General features: G+C 40.2%; 1 protein-coding gene across 1 annotated transcript; it reads right to left on the bottom strand.

Moving 5' to 3' along the window:
- Nucleotides 1-4,941: 4,941 nt before the first annotated feature.
- LOC112156174 lies at nt 4,942-14,730 on the bottom strand. The gene is made up of 8 exons (XM_024288364.2): nt 14,543-14,730; nt 12,592-12,701; nt 12,421-12,505; nt 11,842-12,037; nt 9,686-10,740; nt 7,953-8,746; nt 7,546-7,752; nt 4,942-7,460 (listed from the first exon to the last, which is right to left on the bottom strand). The coding sequence occupies exons 1-8, from the start codon at nt 14,686-14,688 to the stop codon at nt 7,210-7,212; spliced, it is 2,844 nt and encodes a 947-aa protein (XP_024144132.1). The 5' UTR covers nt 14,689-14,730; the 3' UTR covers nt 4,942-7,209.
- Nucleotides 14,731-15,618: the final 888 nt, after the last annotated feature.

Consider the following 15,618-nt stretch of genomic DNA (forward strand, 5'->3'; position numbering starts at 1 on the left):
ACAGTGGGTAAATAAAATGTTCTTTTCCTGAACACTCATGATATTTTAAATTAACATTACTGTGAGCCAAACTCATCAAATCACCTATCGTACTGATACCATTTATATCTCATTAAAAGATGACATTGTAAAAATATTTTGTGGGTTTCATCAAAAATAAAAAAAAACCACTTCTTAATACCAGAACATTTGAATTTGATGAAGCTGCCTTTACAAGGTTAAATCAAATCTTTCAGTCTGCATGGATTCATGCTCAAATGTTAATTTCACACTTTTTCATCTTTCAGTAAAGAAATTAGCTGAATGTAAAGAAGGTAAGTAACATTTTTCTCTACATTTCAGTTAAAATCAATGTTACAGTTCAGTTACTACATGATTTAGGAGTAACAGGTGTAACTAAATATCTCTGAAACACCTCCTCCTTCAGAGAAAATATTTATATTTTAAAGGTTTCTGATAAAGAATCTGCTTTAAAATAATATCCTCAGGTATTTGTATGTTTTGCTAAACTTTTATTGAAAATAAACATGTGAAATTTTATAAATATTTTATAAAAGTAGGCAACATTTCTTAATATGAACAAAGAAATAACTCTGGAATCTCCCCTAGTTTCTAAGAAAGAAACCAGAAAAAGATCAAACAGACGATAGGACTGAGAATGGTCAGAAAAAGAGGAAATATCCAGAGAGCAGCAGTTCTGTGAGCAGAAATGTCTTGCTGATGCCAGAGGTCAGAAGAGAGTAACCAGTCTGGCTTTAGCTGATATAAAGACAACAGTAACTCACAACCACTGGTTACAATTGAGGTCTGCAGAAGAACATCTCTGATCTCACAACATGTCCAACCTTGAGGCAGATGGACAACAGCAGAAGAACACACCGGGTACCTCTGAGAAATGTTTCCAGTACCTCGTTGAATCTATGCCACCAATGATTAACAGTTCTGAAGGGACAAAGGGGGAACAAACCGGTACTAGCAAGATGTTCCTGATAAACTGGCCAGTGTGTGTTTCTTAAATAACAGCCTAAATAACAGAGCACCTCTTCATCCCATTCTTCTGGTCTGAAGCCAGATGTCTATCATGGATGTTTACAGCAGAGATCGTGGTGATTGGTGCATCCTTGAAGGATTTGATTCTTGTTCGTCCCGTCAAATCTCAAGTAGATAGACTCGACATGTTTTTACAATGTTTAAATGGTTGATTTTATGTTTCAGAGGAGAAATCAGCTGAATGTATTGAAGGTAAGATCCAGAGTCCCAGTTCTGTTGCTGTTTTAGAGTTTACTCGTGTGCAGCTATTTTTAGTATTGTTCCATTTATGGTTGAATCATAGAACCAAAGTTAAACTCTTGATAACAATAAATTAACTGTAAACTTCATGCTTTTTCATCAGAGAATGAGCCATTCAGATTTCAATTATTATAAAAGAAATCCCACTTTTTAAATGTCTTTAAGTAAATTGACATAATATATATTGTATACATTTATAATCATCTGACTTTTTAGAAGGTAAGAACCACAGAGTTCAGTTACTGTTTTGGAGGTTACTGAAGGAAGTTACAGGTCATATTTTTAAAAACTGTATTCTATTAACTGTAAACTTTCTGTATGTTTTTTTTCTCAGAGAATGAGCCACTTTTGACTAAAGGTGAGATATAAATCTTAATAAAAAGAAGAAAACATGTATTTACTGATGTTTTTGTTTGTTCTTCCTCACAGAGACGTCACCACCAACAGATCTGTCATCTGCTTCTCAGAATTATGGTAACACTTTCATTTGATAAAGAAAATAGTTTTTCACTTTAGAATTTTGATTCTTTTTATCTCCAATTTTCTTTTTTCAACAGTTAATATTAAACTGGAGAACACAAATGAATTTCTCCTAGTGAGAGAGTGTCGACTAAGAGACAAACCGGGAATAACTTTTCCAGATGGAGAAAGAGTTACTTGTATCACAGCTATCAAAGGGACTCCAGGTTTCTCTCATGGAAAACATTACTGGGAAGTTTCTTTGAAGAGTCCAAATATTCCCGTCAAACTGTCCTGGTGGATCGGAGTCACAAGTTCTCCTGAAATCCCTCAAAAAGTCGATTTCTCTCCAAACGCATCAAATGGTTTCTGGTTCCTGTCTTCTTCTCCTGAAGATGAAGGTCATCTTCAGTTCAGCACTGTACCACAGGTGTGTGTACCTGTTCACTCCAGACCACAAACAGTGGGTGTGTATCTGGATTATGAAAAGGGAGAGCTCTCTTTTTATGATGTATACCGTAAGAGTTTCATCGGATCATTGATGGCTGAATTTAAAGGAGAAGTCTTTCCATTGTTTAATCCTGGAAAAGGTGACATAGCACTTATGAGGATTTTACAAAGAACAGAGCAGAGTCAGAATGTAGATCCAGATCCCAACGGGTAGACTAGTCTGTCAAAAGAAGACGAAAGATCTACAGTTGAAGAAGATCATGATAAACCATCTGCAGATCTTTTAGAACATTTTCAAGGTGTAGAAACTTCAGCTGCAGCTCCTCCTGAAGGACTTCAAGCTCTTCTAATGTCTGCTGAAGGATTCACAGCTGTAGCAGTAGATCATTCAGAACTTCTTCTGGGTATAAAAACTCCAACTGGAGCTCCACCCGGAGGACTAAAAGCTTCTCTACTGTCTGCTGATGGATCAAGAGCTCCACCTGCAGATCCTACAGAGAACTTTCAAGGTGTAGAAGCTTCAATTGCAGATTCTTTCACAAGTTCTGACAAAAGTCTATGAATATGAAACACTCAGCTTTTTTATATCCTGTTTATTGTAAATAATTGGGTTGTTTTTGAAAAAAAAAATAGCAATTTGTTTTAATATACTGTTTGTGTTTGACATCAAAATTTAACATAAATCTGCAACATTGTATTCAGTTATTCACATCTTACTAAGAAAAACACTGGCAGCTAATAGCAGTCTTATGGTATTATTATTTTATGAAATTCCCCATTATATATATGTGTGTGTGTATATATGTTTCGTTTTTCAAGGCCTGTAATTTTTTTCTGAACACACTAGGATTTGGACTTTGAGAGGGTCACTGCAGCTAAATGTTTTGAAAAAAATAAAATTAAAATTTTATATGTCACATACATAGACATACATAGTATAATATGCACGACTGTCCGATGGTTTAACCATAAGAGGATATTTACAATAAAATATAAAATATAGAAGTAAGATCAAATAAAACCAAAATTAATAAATAAAAATCTAGCTGCTTAAGTTGACCAAGGTCACAAGTTTAAAGTGTCGATGTGTCCAGAGCATGTGTTCAACATGAAGGGTTTAAACATTGTCTTAGGCTACAGCAGTGCACGTGTTTGTAAATGTGTCTTTCTGTATCAGTGAAACATTCTCGATCAGATTTCAGGGATAATGAAGGTTCAGGTTCTGTTAGGAAGGACAAAGATGGATGTCTCTCTGTAGAGATGAGCCTGAAAACTAAACTTTGTACATGAAGTTCTGACCTTTTCCAAAAAACCCTCCTAGTGAATACAGCCAGATCTGAATTCTTCTTTAACCTCCAGCCTGTAAGCGGAAAGGAATGTTTTTTTTATATTTTGTTTTAATTTCAGAATTCTGAGAATCAGACAGTCCCTGTTGTAATTTGAATTGTGTAGAAGTGTATTAGTTCATGTTATGGATGCCCGCTCTGTCTAAAAAGGTTCTCTTGCTGCAGCAGCTTTACCTAAATTAAAAATGCAAGACAGTCAAACATGCTTTTTATCATTAAGATAGCGGTGTGCCACCATCATTTTTTCCTTATACTCAGATATAAAAAATAATTTAGTAGAATCTATTTATTAAAAAATTTAACTTAAACTGAGTTTTATGTTGTCATTCTCTAGGATGTGAGAAACAAAACACGACTAAATCATTTTCTATCATTATAAACTGAATTTGCTCAAAACTTTAACCACTTTAGTGTAATTTACCAAAATAAAACAGCGTTTGGAGTCTTTTATTTGAGTAATTATACATTAAAACACAAATTTAAAGAATATTTCTGGAAAATTTCCAACAGTAAATTAAACTTTTATTGCTTATTTATTTGACCTGTTAAAAATATAAGCAGAAATGACAAAACTTAAATAACTAATCTATTATGTATTTAATTAGCATTTTCATTAAAGCTAAAGAACCACAATAAAGTGATAAAAGAGCCACAGGTTGAAGACCTCTGGTTTAGATGTTCCTAAGGTTCATGCTTGTGGTTTAATATGTGAGGTAATAAATATCAAACTGATGAAAATGTTTCTTCTCATTCATTATTAATAAAAATAGTAGGAACTTTTACATATTTCATTAAAATTCAGAACAAATAGGAAAAGCACTCATGTAAATAACAACATTTATAACTTACTGTGAGTAGTTTATGATTTCATTGCCTAAACGGGTGTATATTAGCTAAAGTTGGATGCATTTTTGAAATTTTTTCCTGTATTATAGAAAATAAGTCAACATTATATTTACTATAAGACCACCAGAAAGTCAAAATATCATTATTTCATCATTACTGTTAAACCTTTTAGCCGAACTGTTTTATTATCCGACTGTTAAATAGTGAATTTCATTAATTTAACTTAGCAGAACTAGTAATTTAAATAAAACTGGCTCTTAATTATCAATAGAATGTTGAAGTATTTCATTTAGAAAAACTTTTATTTTGCTGCAACAAATTTTAAAAAAAGTTGTCTTTAATTTTAATTATTGTTTTACTCCTATTGAAAACTAACGTAAAAGGTCCAAAAAAATTCTTCACGTTCTTTACAGACGACTGTAATGTCTACATTTAAATTTTTGTTTTCAGTTTTATTAGAAAATAAAGAAAGCAAACATCTGTTTTAAATATTTCTTCTTTTGTCTTTAGAGTAAAATTCACCTTAAAGTCCAGTTTATAAAAACACAACCAAATGTCATACACTTTAATAAGTACAAGTAGTATTAACAATATGTACATCATGACACATTACTGACTCTGAAATCACTACTGCATACTTTGATAGGTATTTATAGTCAATAATACCATATGTTGATTCAGAAATACAATATTTTCCAAACAAAACAAATTCATGGTAGAAGGAAATTCAAGTAGCCGTGCCTGAACACTAATCTATGATCATGATACAGAGGTATGCGAGAAACACTTGACAGGTGCATCATGACTGGATACTTTAAAACACACTCAGCTGGGAGCAGAAAGTCAGCGGGAAGCAGAGCTGTACAGGTTCATGTGAGCCTTTCTCTCCGTTCTCTCACAGTCGGCTTTGGGCTGCAGCCTTTAGCAGTTCCACAGGGCCGTCCTCCAAACAGCTACAGGTAAACATCATCGTAGAAAAATTAAAAAAAGGGCCTTCACTGTCGGAATTCACAGAAAAATGGTTGGTAGAGTGTACTCGCGTGGTTCTGAGCTGGAACACCATGTTGATGTTCTGCACTCAAACAAAGCAGGTTTTATTATTAGGATAAGCTGGGAAATGGAAAGAAGAGCTTGTTAGCACTTCCCAGAATGCAACTGTCATAGTTTAAGCTTCTTGAAGTAAATGCTAGTGTTGAATTGGCATCCATGGTTGATTTTGCAGATGTTTTTGTTGTGGCTGTTGACTGTATATGAGAACTGGACCGAGTGACTCCGCCCCCTTGGAATTCCAAACAGGAAGTACTTGCTGGCTCCAAGAAGCTAGACTTTTATTGAAAAATACTCTATTTGTCAGAATAAACATTTTCGTTCTGCTTCATTTTTTAAAAATATTTTTCTTCAAAAAGTATACGGTCTCACGGTCTTTGACGAACAGATTCTGCTTTCAAGTGGTTGAATGGTCTTCCAACAAGCTCACTCCTGATTGGCGAGGGTGGTTGTCATAGAAACTGTGCCTCCACTTGAACCAATCACTGCTTAAAAAGGATGTCTGGTTCTAACATGGCGGCATCTGTATTGTAAAAAACGTCGACTGAATTGACTATTTTGTTGGAGATGGAAGTTAACCATTCGCTGTAGAGGCTGTCCCACTTATGCTACGTTCAAGCGCCACTTCCATTCCGGGCTTCCGCGTTCAAAACTGTTACGTTCATGCGCGCTCACAAGTATTTAAGTCCATTTTTGGCCGCCATCTTACCCTTATTGAAAGTGGGGATGGGGGATATCATTTCTTCTGGCAGGTACCGATAACCGATATTTCCCCTGAAATTGTCCTGATAGTCGATGTTTAAGTGTCTACAATGTTTAGATTTCCTTATCGTTTCTTTATAAGAAATACCAACTTTTTTTTAACTATATACTTGACCTTTTTAACATACAACAAAGGATCTCATAGGAACTTAAAACATGTGAAAATGTATCTGAAAACTTTCAGACCACTTGATGACTATTTGACGTAACTGTAAATCTTAAGCTTTCCATTTCCAGGGATCTATTAGGAACGATATGTGTCCTTATCAAATATAAAATATTCATCAGAACAATTACTGACTGTAAACAGAAGCTTCCAAGTGCCAAGAATCTATCAGGAACAAGTATCCATGTCAAAAATAAAGTGCATCTGAAAACAATATCTGTGGATTAACTCGAATTATACTAATATCGGCCGATAACGGCAGAGATATCTCCCCATCCCTAGCTGAAAATCAAACCAGGCTGAATTTCGACCAATCAAGAACTCAGAATTGGTAGTGATGTATGGGTAGCGTCCTTTTTAATTCATAGAAGTGCCAACTGTTTGAAAAAGGATTATTAAGGAGAAATGAATAATTGGCTGGAATTCTATGAACCAAGTCTTCCATATATCAGAAAAGAGCTGTGTAAGAAAAAGATTAATGAGATTTAAGCCTCTTCCAACTGTGAGTCCAGCGTGAAGTGAATACCATATGCTAGAACCCGCATTCTGAATGGCTTGCTCCAGTTGTCATATACAGTCAATGGTTCTGGTTAATTTAATTCCTGACACAAGATTCCAGAGCTGCACTGCAGCCTTCCTCTTCCTTCTCTTAAAAAACTAGAAATAAAATAATCACAGTAGTCAAACAAACCGTACTCTCTGGTAGGGATTGCTTCATGTGGACAAGTCTTCTTCAGTCTTTTCCACTCACCGACGGACACACCAAAGTCTTCATACTTGTAACCAGTTTTCCTCCTCTTCCCTGGACTGCTGGTGGTTTACACATTGCGGCGTGTCTGTGTTCTAGTTGACGGCGGCGGCGGCGGCGCTCTCTCTCCGCCCCTGCTTCTTCAGCAGTTGGATGCGGTTGTGCACATAAAACTTGATGGCTCTCCAGTCCCTTTGGTTGCTCACCAGCAGGGGGCACAGTTCCAAACAGCGTTCACAGTCGGCTTTGGCGGGGACGCGCAGCTCCAGGAGGTTTCTCTTTAGGTGAGTCTCCACCGCCACGCGCTCCGCCTCCGACCACGGACGCTTCAGCACCCCGCGCTTTCCTGTGGTGAGATTCCAAAAACAAGAGCAGCTGAAGGCAAAGGACTGAACCAAAATCAACACGTGAAGATCTGAACGAACTTTTACCTGATTTGGGCGGCGTGCTTCTCCTCTTGTTGGCGTTAGCTACGGGGGGGGTGGCCGTAGGTGGAGGATTGGGAGGTTTCTTCTTGCGTGGGGGTCGTCCGGGTCCTTTCTTCTTCTCCAGAACTTCGGTTTTTACTTTGACTTCCTCTTTGTCCTCCTCTCCTTCAGAATCTTCTGAAAAGGAATCAGCCGAGTTGCCCGACATGACTGTAGAATCAATTCAGAGATTTAGAGGTTAATGCCGCAGACACACTCAGTCTGACATGGGAAAACAGGCAGGTCATTTTTCCATCTTGAATTTTCATAATACATATCCTCCATCATCAGAAAATAATGCCTTCAGAACATGCTAAGAACACCATTTGTAATCAGTTGTAGTCTTGATTGGATTTGATTGGATTTCTTACCGTCCAACTCCAGGCAGATGTCCTGCAAGCTCATGCCCCTGAACAGCACCCCCTCCCGCTCTCCGTACAGAACCACGCGACCCACTCGGCCCATCAGCGCCGGGTCCCGCGTGATGGCCGAGCAGCTTTGCGTCACGTGATACTCCCGTTCCAGGAAGTCCTCCAGGCGTTTGACGGCACCGCTCTGGCTGTCGCCCTCCTCCAGCAGCAGCAGCTGGGTGAGGATGGCGACCTGCCGCCGCACCCGCGTTCCCGTTATCACTCCGGGGTTCTTGGCGCCGCTGGCCCGAGCCAGGTTCCTCAGCAGGTCAGTGCCTCGGAGCGGGGTGGCGGGGGAGTGGTAGGGCCGAGAGAAGACATAGGGGCTTTCGGGGTCCACGCCGACGTTGGGGCTGGTCCGCAGCAGGAGTTCTATGCAGGATTCACAGTGTGGGGGGAGAATGAGAGGCTGGACACGACCGCGCTTGCCTAAGACGCCCGCTCGAGGGAGGTGACACAGGACGTGACGCTCAAAGGGCGACAGGAAGGCCTCCATGCTGGAGGCGGAGCCGGCGCTGGACTGAGGGGTGATCCGGTTCCGGTAGTCCTGGATAGAGAGCTTGGCCACCTCACACTCCCGATGTCGGTTGTAGAGGATGAGCAGGGACAGGCTGGCGTGGCAGAGCAGGCGCCACGCCTCAGCGGAGTGAGGAGAACGGGTCAGGGAGAGGAAAGAGGAGTGCTGCTGGTGACGGAGGTGAATCACCAAACAGGACAGAGACGACAGGAGAGGACTCACATGCTGCCTTTGAGAGCTGAAACACATAAACAGGGAAAGCAATCAGTTTCAAAGAAAAAACGTGACCTTCAGAAGAGTGCTGCCACAATTATTCTGATAGTTGACTAATCATCAATTATTTTTTCCGATTAGTCGATTAAACGGGTCATGCGCAAAGTAGATGTAAAACACGTATCTTAAACATCATTAGCTTTAGACTAACTACAAATAAAAACAATTGATATGATAGTTAATTAAACTTTTAATGAATCGTGCAGCCTCTGTTCTTCATTCGTTTCTGGGAATAAAACAATGAGAGAGAGAGATAAGGAATATACTTTCCATCAAACTCATTCTGACAGGTGACCTTTGACCCTACACCAGCCATCAAACTCAGTCTGACGGGTGACCTTTGACCCTGCACCATCTATCAAACTCATTCTTACGGGTGACCTTTGACCCTGCACAAACTATCAAACTCATTCTGACAGGTGACCTTTGACCCTACACCATCTATCAAACTCATTCTGACAGGTGACCTTTGACCCTGCACCATCCATCAAACTCATTCTGACAGGTGACCTTTGACCCTACACCATCCATCAAACTAATTTTGACAGGTGCTCCGCTCCTCAAGATGACGTGACAACTTAATATAAAATGTATATATACAGGGTCTATAGGGTCAAAGGTCACCTGTCAAAATGAGTTTGATGGATGGTGTATTCCTGATCTCTCTAATGAGGCATCTGAAACTAGGAACTATTTTTTACAAAAGAAAGTTTTGGTCTCACTGACTCAAATAATGAAAAAAGTTCATTTTTTGGAGCTGGACGTTTACAACTTGACTACAATCTGACTCCATATGATAAAGAGTAACGACTAATCGACTATTAAATTAGTCGTCGACTATTTAATAGTCGATTAGTCGGTAACTAATCGTGGCAGCCCTACTTCACAAATAGATCTGACGAACCTCACGAGTTCTCCGTTCTTCTCTGGTGCATCGTCTTCCCCTTCACCGCTCAACTCCAGATCTTCATCTGGATCCACGTCTGGTTCCGGCGTGGGAGGCGGGCGCAGCTCTTCTTGGTTTCTACTGTCCACATCCACGTGCTGCAGCTGCTCCTCGTTCTCCCTCTTCAACCTCCGACCTCTTCGTGGCGTCGATGCGGGAGGAGGAGGAGGAGGGGATGGGCTCTTGACTCGGGACGCCATAGAGGGCGTGGAGAGTTTGGCAGCAGGCGGACCTAAGCTACAGCTTTTTTTCGGAGCGGCGGGGTGAGTTGAGGAGGGCGGGGAAAGCGACAGGGAGAAGGAAACGTTCCCAGTGCCCAAGCGGGCAGCCGGCGACTCCCGCTCCCTCTGGAACAAGGAGGGAGGGGCGGAGTTGGAGGGCGACGGCTGCGGCACGGCGAAGGAGTGGCTGTGGGACGATAATGAGAGGGGGCCGCCGCCGTTTGCGGAGGAGCTGTGCGAGTGGAGGTGTGCCAGCTCCATGGCGGTCCGGACCTCTGGCTGGTTGGCGTGGTACTTCTCTAGATGTCGTGCTAGAGAGCGAAAGTGGCGCCCGCAGTACGGGCAGTGCTGCCGCCGGCTCACCGCCGCTCCACCGGAGCTGCCGATGTTTATGCTGATGTTGTTGTTGATATTCGTGGTGGGGGGCGTGAGGCTGTTGAGGGGGGGCTGGGATCCAGCAGGGGGCGCCACAGATGCCGGGTGAGTAAAGGAGGAGCAGGGGCGCCCCGGCCCCCTGGCGGCCGAGTGCCCGCTCTTCTTTTTGGAGTTCAGTGCTGTGGGGATCTTGCGTTTCTTCCGGCGGCGAAGTATGCGCCCCCGCATCTCCTCCATGTCCTCCTCCTCATCGTCGTCGTCATCATCATCATCGTCCTCCTCCTCTTCGTCTTCTTCGCGGTCCGAGTCGCTGGGCTCCGAGTGGGTCAGCGGGGAGGATGAGGGGGACAACGACCAGGAAGGGGTGAGGTAATCCGACACAGAGAGGGAAAGCGGGTGGGGGCCAGCCTCGTCTTCCTGTTTGCAGAAATGTTTCAAAATAAAACAAAATCAGATCAAGCTGTTTCAAAGTCAAGGCCCGGGGGCCGGACCCGGTCCTCCGGGCAATCATGTCTGGTCCTCCAGATCATTTTATTTTATCGTTATTAACGACCCGATGTTATCTTGTGCTTATTTTTACTTGTATAAATTCAATAAAATATTTAATTTATGGAGAGTAAAATATTGAGAGTTATTTAAGATTTTAGTTGATTTAATAATATTTCCTTTTTATTATTCATAATTATGTTAAAAAGTTACGGTTTTACATTTTTTAAATGGGCATTCTGCAAGATTTTTTAGGCTATTTTGGAGTTTAGCTAATGTTTCAGCTTCATGCTAGCTGATTTTGCTAATTTGGTTATTTCTTTTGTTTTGCTTTTTAAGCTGTTTCCAAGTTTAGTTAATATTTCAGCAACATACTAGCTGTTTTGGCTAATTTTGACTTTTTCAGTTTTTTAGGCTACTTGAAGTTTAGCTATTTTTTCAGCTACATGCTAGCTGTTTTGGCTAACCTTCATTTCTTTTTTTTTTTTAGTTTTTTAGGCTAAATGGGCATTTACCTAATATTTTATCTGGCTATCATCTTCAGCGTTTTCTGCTATTAACTTCAGTGTTTTTAGCTATCAATTTCAGCATCTTCAGCTATCAGCTCTAGCATCCAAATTCAGCTTACAGCATTCACACTAGCTATATCGAAGGTAATGCTATATATCTAGTAGATAATTATGTTAAAAAGTTATGGTTTTGAAGTTTTAAAAATTAGTTTTAGAGTGTTCAATAAATGTTTATCCTGTTCGGCCCGCGACCTAAGATGTGTTTTGGATCTTGGCCCCTCATGCGATTGAGTTTGACACCCCTGAGCTACAGGATTCATAAATAAAAGCCCCAAAAAAATAACGCTAGTTTTTTCCTATTGAAGCACTCTTCATTTCATCAGTACTTCACATCAAAGCCACATTTGAATATAATTTCATGCCAAAACAAAACAAAACAAACAAAAAAAAAATAATAATAATTAAGAGAATTTGATCAAAATTGTTGGCTATGGCTATATTTTTAAATCAAATTAAATCTCACCAATGCGTTCTCCCCCCATTCCGTGAGGCTGTAGTCCACCGTGATCTCCTCGCCTTTTGCGATGTCTCGGATCGCTATGACGATCAGGCGGACCTGAGTCCCGCAGTGGACTTCTCGTATCCGGCAGTTGGGAGGCGGGTGGAAAAGCACGGGTCCTCGGACGCTGCTCGCCCCCTCGTCCCCCAGCTCTGGCACGCTGAAAAGCACAAACAGACACGATCAGCATCTCTCCTGAAGTTACAAGTGCAACTGTTTGAATTCTATTAGCCACTGACTACTGACTTTAGAATAATGCAACCTACAGGTATTGATTTTTGAGTCTGATTTTATTTCCACTAAGCACAAATTTACTTCAATTCACGGCTAATATGCTTTATTAAATAACTTACATCCCTCCAATAGAATGAGCTTCTTATTTATAAACTATTCTAAAACTGATGGGGGAGTAAGTACAAACACTACACCCACAAATAAATCCCAAAGTCAATTTTTTGTCATTTTTCTGACATATTTATCTATTATTTGTTTAGATTTTTTGTGGGATTTATTAATATCCAAACTGCAGAAGGTTCTGCTCACCAGAGCTGAGTGGGATCAGGGAGATAGTAGGGGCTGTCAGGTGGGGGAAGGCGATCTTCTGCACCCTCTGGGTACTGTCCATCGCCTTGATGAAAGTAAAATATGAGGGACTTCCTCAGACACCAGTTTAAAGATGTAGCACCACAGCATCAGTAGAAGACACAGACGTACCAGGACTGTAGCTGTGCTCCGACATGCTCTCCTCCTCCTCATCCTCCGTCACGTAGGCGCGGTCGCACACCTTCACGGGCGTCCCCTTCCTCTTTCTCCCACACACACGACTGTTAAAACAAGAGATTTGTTTATCGCAAAAAAAGCGTTTGGAAAGTAAAAAACAATGAGGGCTCAACCATGCAAAAAAGTGAGACCCCAGCTTTGTCTATTCATATCAACATCATGATGTGCATATTGTCCTCTAATTTACCTAGTAAAAGATTGTGATTAATCACAACACAAGAGTGTGATTAACGTGATATGTTTTTTAAACAATTGACAACCCTAATTAGAAATATATGTGCTAAATGTACAGTTTTGTGTGTAAATTTCATTTGTGATATCCACAGATAAGTGGTCAGCAAATACTGTAACAAAAAAAAAAAAAATCACGATTCATTTTTTTCCCAGGTCTACAATTAATTATTAATTTTTGTAATCGATTCCCAGCCCTACTTTTTTTTTATTTTGATGGTCTGTAATTTTTTTAATTATCTATAATAAAAAAGTACTTTAAAATATCTGCTTAAATGATCTGATCATCTTGATCTATGGTAAAAGTGTTTCCAGTGGTCTTTTAATTGTGTTTTCGTCGCTTTTTTAGAAGCATTTTTTAGGACATAGTTTCTGCAGAGCAGCAGGAGTCCATCAGAAATTCACCTCAAGGTTGTAGGTAGGATGCTGCATGCTGAAGTAAGCCTCCACTTATTTCCCATGATCCCTTCATTTACACTCTCTCCTGCTAGCTCACAGCCCCTCAGACAACATCAACCTAACACTAGTGGTGTAACAAAAACGTCGAGTAATATCAGAGGTTTCCAGCCGTAGTTTTTAGCCAGAAAACAAAGACGTACAAGGATCTATTTGTCTACAAGTGAACAAAATTTAGAGCTTATTGCGAGTCTGTGTCCTCCATGATCAGAAAAATGCCACAAGAACATGTCAGTTTTGAAGAGGATCATGATTTTGTTCAATTAAAGCTGAAAAAAGGTAGTTTTCAATTAAATAAACAATAACAGGATTCAGGCACTTATTAAATGAAGATCACTGAAATGAATCGATCATTAATAAAACCATAGCCCTACATTGCACTATTGATATTATCCTATCACGATGATTAGCTTTGACTGCTGAGAGAAACTGGATCTGGACGGTACCATTGATCTTCTTCCTGTAACCCACTGGGGGGTAAATCAGTCTCATGTTAGATTGATGGTCAGGAAACAGCAGGTCTGTGATCAACACTCATCTTCTACAAACACTCTGAAGGAGGGAAGGCTTTGCTATGAGGGTTCTCCCCTCCAGCCCTCATTAAACCCCCTCAGGACACAGAAACCACCGATATCCAGCTCTTCTTCTGTCAGTCTACTGTTAAAGGATGGAATGAGGTAATAATATGGGCAGGAACTTTGTTTACTCAACATCGAACTCGTCCTGTTCTGCTGTGGCTGAGCAGCAAGGAAAAACTACGATATAAAATACATGAATTAAAAAAAACTTTATTGAAAAATGGTGCGACATACATGACTTAAAGCTCTTATTTTTGAAGAAACGACAGTCTTTCTAGGTGTAAAGCTGGTGACTGGAGCTAGCTTTGATGCTAAAGCGCGGCTAGCTAGCTAGTAGCTAGCAGAGTTGTGCTCCGTCAAAACAACAACAATTAAAAGGCTCTTCGTTCGATAATAACCCAGAGAAACGACTGGAGGACAGAATCCTTCAGGCTGTCGCAGCTGCAACCAACAAACGCACAAAATTAGCCCCATTTCTGCAGCAATAAACCCGAAATCACGGACGCGACCAGAGCCTTGAACGGTAACTAAACAGACGCGCACCATATCATCACATAACAATTATCCTTTAAATAAATATATACATAAAAATGCGGCTCGGTTCTGATGGGTCCACTCACCCTCGAGGCGGTGGCGGAGGTTTGCTTCCATCCCCGTCGCTGTCGAGAGTCGGGGGCTCCCGGTAGTCGAAGGGGGACCGCACATTCTCCGCCATTAGGACTGCCTTCCCTACCTCTGGCGCTCCGGTAGACCACTCACGGCGCATGTGCACAACATCTTTGGGGCTCCGATGGTAAAATGGGGTGCAAAACCCCCCGATTATACATCTGACGATGACTAATTATTACTGTCTATTTGTTACAGTCATCTATTTAAATAAAGGTTTAAAGGAATTGAATTAAGGGGAAAAAATAAAGCAGTGTATTTTTCTCCAAAAGTATCAATATGATTGTTTTATTAATAAATGACAAAAATATATTTTTAAATTTCCTCCATATGGCAAAAAAGTCATCTCATTCAAAACACTTTCAAATATTTTTAGATTTATTAAGAAGTTGGAAGTGTTTAAGTGGAGAAATGATCAATAAAAACCCATGAAAGGGAATCACAGAACATTTCAAGATTTTATATTTCACAATTTCCCAATGCTGCAACATAAGATTCATAAAAACTCGTCAGACGCAGAAAATCAGTCCCAGATCATTACCCAAAAGGCCGGTATTTCCTTAATATATATATAAAAAAAAGATCCAGTTGGGTTTAGGTTAAAGTCCCACTCTAATCATCCTTTGAGCTCAGTTAAAATCGTTTCCAGTAGTGTTTTAACTACAACTATACTGTTTTCAGCAAATAATAACAGTAATAATAATAAAAAGCTCTTATTTTACAAGATTGTTTCTGCAGAGTGGCAGTAGTTAAGTGGGACTTTTAACAGTTTGTTCATCAAGACAATCAAAACTGACATTTTGGCCAATATTCTCCTCCACGTTTGGATATTTTCTCAGAAATTTCAGGAAAACTTCAAAGAAAAATAAAGGCTCCATTGGGCCCTGAAAGGAAATTAAACGTACTTCCATCATCAGATCCAATGGATCAATAAGGTCTTTTATTCTCCAACACACATCAGGTCAACTCTCAAAAGAACAGAAGCGAACCTCATGTGATCAGGTCATTCACACTATCCACCCACAATGAC

This window comes from Oryzias melastigma, linkage group LG18 (assembly GCF_002922805.2).
Source record: "Oryzias melastigma strain HK-1 linkage group LG18, ASM292280v2, whole genome shotgun sequence".
Taxonomy (NCBI): Eukaryota; Metazoa; Chordata; class Actinopteri; order Beloniformes; family Adrianichthyidae; genus Oryzias; species Oryzias melastigma.

Bases quoted from the DNA above. Each gene is read 5' to 3' on its own strand.
- LOC112156174 (XM_024288364.2), bottom strand. From the start codon at position 14,688: ATGCGCCGTGAGTGGTCTACCGGAGCGCCAGAGGTAGGGAAGGCAGTC. The intron at 12,702-14,542 runs GTGAGTGGACCC...TTGTTTTAACAG, and splicing joins CCTCCGCCACCGCCTCGAGG to TCGTGTGTGTGGGAGAAAGA. The intron at 12,038-12,420 runs GTGAGCAGAACC...TGTGCTTTTCAG, and splicing joins CCTGATCCCACTCAGCTCTG to CGTGCCAGAGCTGGGGGACG.